The following is an 11,027-nucleotide window of genomic DNA, read 5'->3' on the forward strand; positions in this document are numbered from 1 at the left end:
GCTAAGTCTCAAAGATGAGGCAAATCTCATTATGCAATCTTCTGCTGAATTCCACAAGCTATAAATACTATCCAATTGAGACTGAGTAGGTTTTCACAAATGTATGCCTGTGTGGCAAATAGTAAATCGAAGCTCATGACTAATTCATCGCAGCTCACAGCACCAATCACATTTATAAATGTGCTTGGGGCTGTGTGTGATAAACCTGCAAATTAGAGGCCACAGTCAAGATAGGGGTTGACTGAGATGCATAGGCATACACATACACCGGACAGGGGGTGACAAATTAAAGGGAGGAAAAACAACAAAAGATTGGCTCGCTTTAGGACATCACGGTGTGCTCCAGTCTCTGTTAGTCTTCTGGAGACATCATTCATAATTTTTACCAGTCATTTTGTTTGGATGTTGATCCAATCTGGTCAAAAGCTGGTGTCTGAAGGTCATACCCTTCTCATACTCATCAACCATTTAGCAAAGCTCATATCTCATAGAAGGAGGCATCATTCAGGCACAGAAACAAAGACGTTTTCCTTCAAGTTGTCATCCATTTCCTTCAAGGCTCCCCATAGGGTCTGTGCACCAATCAAGTTTGAAAAATATATGTTTTTCAAATGTCTTCATACCGACACAGCCCCACCGTCCAGAAAAGGCAAGTGTGCCCTCCTGGTTAGTAGTTAATACACACAGTCCCCTTACAGACCCCACATGGACACTGTGTAGTAGTGTCTGAAAAAATGCCCTTAAATAGCAATCCAAACAAGGTGTAATTTACATTTACAATCTTATTAATAACAGATAAAAGCAACCATAAACCTCTTGGTGTGTTTGTGCGAAAAGGGATGGATTTAGGGGTCAGATTTTAAAAGCTGCTTTTTTCATTAGTTTAACCAGCTGTTAAAACGTGTTACATAAACTGGGAAACAGTGTGATTGATAATTAAACAATGTGTGTGTGTGTGTGTACTTTAGATCCGAAAACTGACAGGCTACCCTGTGATGCAAACCGTAGCAAAGTTCTTATTTGTTCCGTTTCATGCGGTCAGACTTCAAGCGGTCATCTTGACTGTACCTGGCTCTGAAAGAATCCCGGACAGAACCACTCTGAAGTTGAACATATTCCAGTGAAGGACAAGATCATACACACTCACACAAACAAACTAATCTTTTTATTTTAATACATGTTTTTTATAATAGTTTAACAAAGCCCACATAAGTTTATATAAAACGCACTCATTCATTCATTCATTCACTCATTCATTCATTAATGGATGTGATTGAAGTTCTTGTAGTCGCAGGGACGTGAGTAACTAGGATTCAAATGCGCACAGTTTAACACTGAAGGGATCGGACAGACTGCCCAGCAGTCAACTTGTGAGTGCCACTGATGTCTGATGTTGTGTGTATGTGTGTGTGTGCTCACTGTCCCTCTCTGTACTTGCGGCGGTGTGTCTCTCTATGTGCGAGCGCCCCGCCCGGGTTGGGTGGCTGTGAGACGCCGCTGGGCTCTGGTGACCCCGTCCGCCTCTGGGTGGCGCTCAGGCACTCCTGCAGCCGCTGCCTCTCTCGCTCCGCCTGCCGGGAGGCTTTGCGGCCGTGGCGCAGCGAGCCCTTCAGCTTCCGCACGCGCTGCTTTAGTTGCGCGTTCCTGTGCTCCAGCTCCGCCACGCGCCGCTGCAGGGAACGGACGCGCTCCTCTTCCTCGAACAGCACCTGCTGCACCGACGAGCACAGCAACTGAGACAGAGAACACTGTAAATTGATACGGCATCATAAAAAATGCAATATTTACACCATTTATCAGTAGTGACAGGGACAGTCACCCTGGAGACACTCAGGGTTAAGTGTCTTGCTCAGGGACACGATGGTAGTAAAGTGGGGTTTGAACCTGGGTCTTCTGGTCCATAGGCAAGTTACTCACTAAGCTACTACCATCCATACTACTTACTGGTCGTACCAACATTGCACCAGAAGATACAAATAAGATAAAGATTGAGTAGAGGGAGTAGTTATGTCCATTGCTATCAACATATCTCCATGGCACCCCTCCAAGCCCTATTTGATGGAATGAAAGAAATCCTACTTTATTGGTGATATGGCGCTCTGAGACATCATTCCAAGGAGTTAAATCACAGCATCAAGATGGCTCTTTAATGACGTTACTTAGCGACACAACCAAAAGCTGGTTTCACAGTTTTATATCATCGCATCTGCCATAAACTGTAGACTCATCACAATGATACACTCATGCGATACTAGCAGTAGTGTAGAACTTTCTCATAGGTAGTACTGCTTAAACAAAGCAACCGAGTCATTAATGAAAGCTCTTCTAACTAGGAGGTGGTAGTAGCCTAGTGGGTAACACGCTCGCCTATGAACCAGAAGACCCAGGTTTAAAGCCCACTTACTACCATTGTGTCCCTGAGCAAGACACTTAACCCTGAGTAGCTCCAGGGAGACTGTCCCTGTAAATACTGATTGTAAGTCGCTCTGGATAAGGGCGTCTGATAAATGCTGTAAATGTAAATGTAAATGAGGTGAATTTAGACAAAAGTGGATCAGAAGTGGAAAAGTGAGTCAAAAGCCAAAGCGAACTTTATTTTCACCTCACCATAAATGGAGACCTAGGGTGGACTTACGAATACGATGGGACGGAAAATGGCACAGGGGGAAAAAGAAAAAGAGAAAGAAGCAGAGCTCCAGCCATGTTCAATAATTGGGTGATGGCTGAGTTGCACTACTGTTAATCTGCAGGAATGCGGGTCAATACGCTCCTTACTGACATCATTTCCCGCCAACTCCATCACTTCTCCTCCAGTGATTCTTTTCTTCTCTGAACCCCCTGCCTGTAGCCCCATCCATGTAATGAGGGTCTGTGTGCGTGTGTGCCTAAACCATTTGTGTGTATGATTCTGAGCTGTGTGTATTTTATTTAATAACTTGGATTTGATTAAACTGAAATTTGATTTGATTCAATATGAAAAAGAACCACTTCACAAAACGTCAAGAAAACACTAAAGCACTGGTTCAGTGATTCCAAGGAAAATTCTACATTTGGAATCATAACTATACCCATGTATATTTGATAACCATGTATAGTTCATATTGTGAATATGTTAAATAATATACATTGTTACGTTGTTATACATGCTATGTATTTTGAAGGGGTGCTCATTATGTCACCGCCACTTTATTCTGGTCATAGCATGTGCACATGTGCACGTTACATACAAGCGCTTCATATTTTTACATGCATTTAAACTGTACATTATTCCATGTTCCTGCAAGTCCTGCAAAGGATCAGTAACCTGAAGTGTGATCCAAAAGTTTAAAGGTCCCCTATAATGAAAATTTCACTTTGTGAGATTATTTAACATTAATCCGAGTTCCCCTAGATTGTCTATGGTCCTGCAGTGGCTAAAAGTTGCAATACATTTTCATTTACGGCATTTTTCAGACGGCCAGTGGGTTAATTGTTTTTCGGGAAAAATGCAGACACGACTTCCTGTCTGCGCCCAACATTGTGGTTGGTGAATGGTGTTGATGATGTTATGTACACGAATGCCTGCTCACTTCAATCCTCATTATCATTTAAAGCTACAGACACTGAAACGGCGCATCCTGGGGTCAAAGAGGACAAATTTCTAAAAGAGACTTCAGATACAGCATTAGGGGACCTTTAAGACTGATACAAAAGCAAAAAAACTCTGAATAGGGGACCTACTTAACCTAAACTTAAATGTTCTTAAATCTAAGGTCATTTAGTCCTTGCTATGATATAAACAAAACACACACACACACACCCATAACAACTGCTCATCTTCCTCAGATTTTCCTCAGCGGTTTTGTCTGTTGGTACCTCAGGGAAATTACAGGAAGAAAACAACTAAATGCTGCAAGCTACGTTCAGCTAGGTGTGTGCATATTTAGGGCTGTGTGTGCTTACAGGTCGGTGGACCCCCAATACAGATCGGTGAGTAGTTTTATAACTGACTGTTCATGTCTGCCTTTGTCATTGTGTGTGTTTGTTTGTGTGTGTCTTTGTATGTATGCATATGTATGACTGGTATCTTCCTCGCTACCCCTGTGCAGTTTTACTGGAGTTTGACCGAAGAGGGATATAAATTGACCTCCACACCCACCACCACTGTAATCAGACCACAGCAGTTGAAACCCAGTGCTGAAAAGCAGTTTTTATGTTTTTAATACTTCAGATATATTTGTTTGTGCAATGGTCTGAGCCGAGGGGGCTGTGGGCAGGTTTATTCCACTCTGCGGTGGGTTCTCCGAGTTAAAGGATGCTGGACGATATCTCTCTTTGTGATTTCACTGTGCATGTCAGGGTGAGTATTTTTTATTTGTCTGAGAAAGCATCTGTTTATTTATTACCTGTGAGTGTGTGTGTGTGTACAGGTGTGTGTGTGTTCAAACATTTTCTCTGGCGATGACATCTGTTCAGACTGCGAAACACCTGTTACAGCGGAAAAGGACCTGACCTCTGACCTGACCTGAACATAGTTGACAGTTTGCTCTCAAACACACACACACACACACACACACACACACAAACACACCTTCCAACACACTTTGAAATGTGGATTTTGAATAGAGGTTTGTTCAGGAAAAAAAACACATTGTGATATTTTAATTAACAGGAAATTGATGGCCCAAAATACTAAGTCATGTACCTGTACATGTACACATCCACAACAAGGCAGAACAAGTGGGTGAGGGAGAAACTACCACATAAAGGGAGCAGTTGTGATTGGGTGCCATGGGCAACACACATCTTTGCTTAAGGTACGTCTCCCCAGGGGTAAGATGCGCAACAGCTCCTCATTATTTGGGTGGGACTGACAGTGATGCAATGTTGGGAAACTATGCAAATGTAGTGTTGAGAAGCTATGCCATTATCCATATACTTCCACTCAAAGATATGAAATTGAGCAGGGTATAATTTCATATTCATTAATGGAAACCTCAGCAAAACCACAAACGCTTCAGTCCCATTTACATTTACGGCATTTACCATCGATGAAGAGATCAATTCTGGTTCACTAGGACCCCAACAATGAATACATCTATTTTATTCACTCTGTTGTAGTTTCTGTACACAAGTTCGACAACAAGAAAATTACAATTGAATCTAAATATTATTTTAAGAGGAAGGTCTTGAGCTGTCCTTTGAAGGTGCTCAGTGACTGAGCTCGTGGGGAAGTTCATTCCACCACCGAGGGGCCAAGACAGAGAAGAGTCTAGATGAATGTTTTCCTTTTACCTTCAGAGATGTTAAAGCAGTACTGGCGAGCAGTACTGGAGGCTCGGAGTATACGAGGTGCAGTGCGAGGTGTAATAAGGGCTGTGAGGTAGGATGGTGCTACTCCATGTTTGGCTTTGTAGGCCAGCATCAGTATTCTGAACCTGATGCGTGCAGCTACTGGGAGCCAGTGAAGGGAACGTAGATTAGTCGTGCTGCTGCATTTTGTATTAGTTGTAGAGGTCGGATGGTACATAGTGGTAGACCAGCTAGAAGGGAGTTACAGTAGTCCAGTCTTGAGATTACTAAGGACTGAACCAGTAGTTGGGTGGCCTGGGTTGACAGATAAGGGCGGATTCATCTGATATTGTAGAGAAGGAATCTACATGAGCGGGAAAGATTGCTGATGTGAGTTGAGAAGGAGAGTTGGTTGTCTACTGTTACGCCAAGGTTGCAGGCTGTTGCAGAAGGAGAGAGGTGCGAGTTGTCTAGGTAAATAGCAAGATCCTGATGTGGTGAAGGATCTGCTGGAATGAATATTAGTTCAGTTTTGGTGGGATTGAGTTGGAGGTGATGGGCTGCCATCCAATATGAGATGTCGGTTAGACATGCAGAGATTTTGGAAGCAGCATGTAGATCTGAGGGAGGAAAGGAGAAGAGGAGTTGTGTGTTGTCAGCATAGCAGTGGTAGGATAATCCATGTGAGGAAATGACCTCACCAAGTGATCTCGTGTAGAGGGAGAAAAGGAGAGGACCTAGCACCGAGCCTTGAGGGACACCAGTGGAGAGTCTACGTGAGGTAGAGGTGAATCCTTTCCAAGTCACTTGGTAAGATCGCTCATCAAGGTAGGAAGCAAACCACTGCAAACCACTGAGCCCCGAATTCCAAGCCTCTTCAGGATTGACAAGAGAGTCTTGTGGTTAACGGTGTCAAATGCTGCAGATAGGTCGAGTAGAATAAGAACCGATGACAGTTTTGCCAATCTGGCTGCATGTAGCTGCTCGGTAACCACCAAAAGGGCAGTCTCGGTGGAATGAGCTGTTCTGAAGCCAGACTGGTTAGGATCCAGGAGGTTGTTCTGTGATAGATGGAGTGATAGCTAGTTGTAGACACAGTGCTCAAGGATTTTGGATAGAAATGAGAGGAGGGAAACTGGTCTGTAATTGTTAATGTCTGTAGGATCAGCAGTGGGTTTCTTTAGGATTGGAAGAACCCTGGCTGTTTTAAAGGCGAATGGTACATGGCCAGATGAGATTGAGCTGTTTATGATATAAGAAATGAAAGGGATGAGGTCAGGGGAGATGGTTTGAAACATTGCAGAAGGTATTGGATCTAGTGGACAGGTGGTTGGGTTGCCTGTAGATATAATCTGAATGATTTCATCAGATGTGATCTTAGAAAATTGATTTAGAGTAGTTGTAGAATTTTCAGAAGGAAGAGTAGGATTAGTGGTGGAGAATGTCTCACAGATTTTTTCAATCTTCCCTGTGAAGAAGTTGGCAAAATCATCAGCTGTTAAGGAAGTTGGGGCAGGGGGAGTCGGAGGGTTGAGTAGGGATAAGAAAATGTTGTGGAGTTTTTGAGGGTTGTGGGCAGAGGTTTCTAGTTTTGCTTTGTAGAAAGCAGTTTTAGCAGCAGTGAGGTTAGTGGAAAATTTGCACAGAAGATTCTGGTAATACAGTAGGTCTGAGTCAAGTTGAGATTTCTTGTATTTTGTCTCCGCTGCTTGAAGTACTCTTCGATTGCTGTGCAATGTATCAGAGAGCCAGGGTGCAGGGGGAGAAGTCCTTTTGGGTTTTGTTGATAGAGGACAGAGTTGATCAATGGAAAGGGAAAGTGAGGTGAGGAGAGAGTTAGTAGCGGTCTCTAGTGGTAAGGAGAAGAATGAGTCAGAGGTTGGGAGATGTGAAAGAATGCAGGAAGATACAGATGAAGGTGAGACAGTGTGAAGGTTGTGTCTAATGGATGGGTGTAAACAAATTGTCATGGGCAATATTGGTTACTGCCAATTGTCAATCAAAAAAAAAAGGAAGGGAGAATTAAGACAAAGTAAAATATCAAGAAAGTGCTAAATTGATTTGTATTTCATTATATAAATCATGACCGTAGTCATATCGTCATTCTTATCCAGTAACTACATTTTATTAACACAGTTGACACACCCACGCCGGCACCACCCCCCTCCCCTGATTATTAGGGTCTGTGGCTACCAATGGCCCGGTAAGTCCAAATTCCTTAGTGAGCACTTGGAAGTAACCATTCCCTCACTACTGGGTTGTGGGTTCTGGAAGGTCTTGTTTGTTCATTGTATTTTTTGTGAACCCTCATACAGGCTGGAACGAGCTCGAGTGGAAGACTAAAAAGGGACATGCATCGGTGGCGTCCACAGACGGAGTACCGTCCCAGAACTGGGGACTTGTTCAGCGCTTGGCATGGGGGTTTCTTTTAGTGCATTTATTTTCAATAAACCCCTTTTGTTGTTTCAAACCTCAGTGCCGGTCGTGACAAAAAATGACATTTACAATATACAGTGGGGCAAGAAAAGTATTTGACAGACATTGATTGAAAAAAATTGAGACATCTGTCATTTTTATCACAGGTACACAAAAAAAAAAAAAACATTGTATGTTTTTTAAAAGAATTTATTTGTATAATGGTGCAGAAAATAAGCACCTACAAACAAGCAAGAATTCTGGACCTCACTTCGTTAAGAACCTCTTCTATCCCTCACTCATTACTTGTATTAATGGCACCTGTTTCAACTGGTTATCTGTATAAAAGACACCTGTCCACACCTTCAAGACCACAGAGCTGTCTAAAGACACCAAGGACAAGATTGTACATCTGCACGAGACTGGGATGAACCAATCTACAATACAAGCAGCTTGGTGAGAACAGATCAACTCTTAAAACACAAGACCACTGTAAATCACCTGATTGATAGGTGCCCTTGCTTAAGCCAGCACTTGACCAGGCCCCTCTAAAGTTTACCGGAGACCATCTGGATGATGCAGAGGAGGATTGGGAGAATGTCATGTGGTCAGATGAGACCAAAATAGAACTTTAGTAGGGGGAAGAAAACTGAGCTGCATCCCAAGAACACCACACCTACTGTGAAGCATGGGGTGGAAACAATATGCTTTTGGGTTGATTTTCTGCAAAGGACAGTATGAATGGGGCCAAGTATCATGAGATTTTAGGCAAAACCCTCCATCCATCAATGAAAGCATTGAAGATGAAATGTGACTATTAAAAGCAGAAGACACATTTCGTGGTGTGCACTGTGTGCTGCATTGTGTTTCACAATGACAATCACTTCACTTTCAATTTAAAAAAGAATAGCTGAAGGAAGTTGAAGAAGCAGTAAAAGTCTGTGACTGTCATCAATCATCAGTTTAGGCAAGTTTTACTGGAACTGTAACACCAAGGAACTGATCTAATGTAAACGTGCACACACACAGTCACAGGTTCAAACCCCACTTACTACCATCGTGTCCATGAGCAAGACATCTGCATCTGGGTCTGCAAAATTCCATAAATATAAAAGATGGTGGCTAGTTACTGCACTTTACCTTCATGACTGCTTTTCAACGCTGTTGGCATCATCATAAGCAGCTTCATGAGATGCTCATTAATGTGAGTGAAGGAAAAGCAGGAACTCTTTGTTTACATAACCTCCCAAACTTTTATAAAGCAGATACATTCCGAAAAAGAAAGACACATAAATTAATATGTGTGTAAAAACCTTTGAGTTTAGAGTTCAGTACAAAACACTCAACAAAAAACCCCAACGTTCTGTGGGTTGGGGAGCCAGGGCTCTTTTTCAGAACCATTCTGTGCAACACCCCCTCCTACCCCCCCATCAGCATACCTTTGATCTCGGTCCTGTCCCCCCCTCTATTTTCACCATCCCTCCCTCACACCAGGTCTCGTGGTTGAGAATGAATGGTACAGACTTGTAGGTGCCGGTGTGCGTGTAAGGTGGGTCAGAAGCTCAAGGTAGGGGGTCTTTAATCTGGCCTGTAATGACCTCCCCAAACACAGTACTGTGCTTTAGGCAGCGGTGAAACTAATTAAAGGTTTTTCCCAATAGGAAAAAACCTTCCTGAAATTGTTCAGGAAGACGCCATCTAAAAGTGTAAAACACACAATAATAATGATTAAAACGTGAAAGAATCAATGGTTTTATTTGATTTGAGCAAAAAACTGTTGATATGTGGAGATGTGCTAGATGTACTGGCGGTCGGTCTCTTGCAACTCTAAAGTAAAATTTTGATCACTGTTTCTTTGACAGCGTTTTTGTAGTATTGCTGCACAGTTCTGCACATCTTGGCTAAAAGACCACCGAGGGTTGCTCAGTGTCCTTTTGAAACACTAATTCTGACCCATCCCACTGCAGATTCCACACAGGCACGTGTCCAACGTCCTGACCCCCAGGCATTCCGCAGACAGTGGTGTCCGGGGAAGGTCTTACCCTGCTGTCCTCCTGACTCTCCCAGTCCGGGCTGAAGCTCTGCAGGGGATGGTCATGGGAGCAGTTGGAAAACTGGAAGAGGCTGGAGAAAGTCCTCCGGTTCTCAGGAGTGTCTGGGAAGATGGCATCCTGGAAGTTCACGCCATGTGGGAGGATGTTGAAATTTTCGTTCATCCTGAGCGCAAAATTATTTAAATTGCTTATATTATGTACACCTCCACCAATCAGACAGACAACGAGCAAAAAAGACCTAGCACCTCCTTATCTGGCAAAGGACGCGTGTAAGGACATCTCCAAAACGGCACCTCTTGTTTGGTGTTCCTGCTCTGACTTGTGGCCCCCGTGGCCCCTGAGGCCCCCACACGTGGAACTCACCTCAGGAAGAAAATGTACGAGTTGTTCTCCACCACGGTGTGCGACTGGCAGGAGAAGTAGCCGAGGCCGGTGAGGTTCAGCCTGGAGCCGGCGGGCACCTCCAGCATGCTGCCCCACGCCTGGTCGCACAGCAGCTCCACCTCGGCCGCGTAGAAGAGCCCGTCGGCGGCGCGCTCCTCCTCGTACCGGTAGGGCAGGTAGTTGTAGAGGCTCGACGCGTACGGCTCCTCGTGGATGGCCAGCACCCGGGCGTAGACGATGATCTCCGCCAGCTCGGCGCGGCAGCCCTCGCTCAGCGGGCGCCACTCGGCGGGCAGCTGGCAGCCCAGCGCCAGGCAGCCGTGGCACAGCAGCAGGCCGAGCGTCGCCCAGTGCGCAGGCGCCATCCTCGCAGCGTCCCGCGGCGACGCGGCAAGTGCGACCGAGTGTCGAGCGACCCTTCAATTTTGGTTCCAAAACGGGCGACCAGAAACTACGAACATACTAAACTGCAAAAAAACGGAATAAAATAAATGTAAAATGTAAATAAATGTAAATTTACCTTATTAAAAAAAAACAGGGTTACACGAATAGGGTCCGTGGGGTCCCGGAGTCGGAGACCCGTCTGTGGACATTCTCTAACCTTCGAAACTTCTGAAGAGCATCGCCGCCTAACATCACCGTCTCCGGCCAATCAGACCGCGCCAAAGTTCCGCCAGCCAATGGGGAGCCCTCTTCATCCTCACACGCTGCAATAAACAAAATACATCTGCACACGTATAAGAATGTATCGGGATTTTAATCATATATTACCACGAATCCATAGTTTTATATCGGTCGCATTTTCATGGTTGATAATATATGCCAAATCAAATGTGCGTGTAGCAGAGAACAGCCAAAGATGAAAAGTTGGTCTGAAAATAAATTCAAATATGTATAAATACT

At 44.2% G+C, this 11,027-nt stretch overlaps 1 protein-coding gene and 1 long non-coding RNA gene across 2 annotated transcripts; one reads left to right on the forward strand and one right to left on the reverse strand.

Annotated features, from left to right (window-relative positions):
- Positions 1-1,143: 1,143 nt before the first annotated feature.
- On the reverse strand, positions 1,144-10,720 carry ccdc3a (coiled-coil domain containing 3a). Its single transcript, XM_028953707.1, has 4 exons — positions 10,669-10,720; positions 10,104-10,591; positions 9,729-9,903; positions 1,144-1,733 (listed from the first exon to the last, which is right to left on the reverse strand). Exons 2-4 carry the CDS (start codon positions 10,487-10,489, stop codon positions 1,416-1,418), a joined length of 879 nt encoding a protein of 292 aa, XP_028809540.1. The 5' UTR covers positions 10,490-10,591; positions 10,669-10,720; the 3' UTR covers positions 1,144-1,415.
- LOC114764249 (uncharacterized) lies at positions 3,720-7,832 on the forward strand. Its single transcript, XR_003742485.1, has 3 exons — positions 3,720-3,969; positions 4,211-4,796; positions 7,587-7,832. It is a non-coding gene; the product is annotated as an uncharacterized LOC114764249 (long non-coding RNA).
- Positions 10,721-11,027: the final 307 nt, after the last annotated feature.

This window comes from Denticeps clupeoides, chromosome 15, assembly GCF_900700375.1.
Source record: "Denticeps clupeoides chromosome 15, fDenClu1.1, whole genome shotgun sequence".
Classification (NCBI taxonomy): domain Eukaryota; kingdom Metazoa; phylum Chordata; class Actinopteri; order Clupeiformes; family Denticipitidae; genus Denticeps; species Denticeps clupeoides.

Excerpts from the sequence above, each read along its gene's own strand:
- ccdc3a (XM_028953707.1), bottom strand. The coding sequence starts at position 10,489 with ATGGCGCCTGCGCACTGGGCGACGCTCGGCCTGCTGCTGTGCCACGGC. Across the intron at positions 9,904-10,103 it reads TCGTACATTTTCTTCCTGAG|GATGAACGAAAATTTCAACA; the intron begins GTGAGTTCCACG and ends TTTTGCGCTCAG. Across the intron at positions 1,734-9,728 it reads AGAGTCAGGAGGACAGCAGG|TTGCTGTGCTCGTCGGTGCA; the intron begins GTAAGACCTTCC and ends TCTCTGTCTCAG.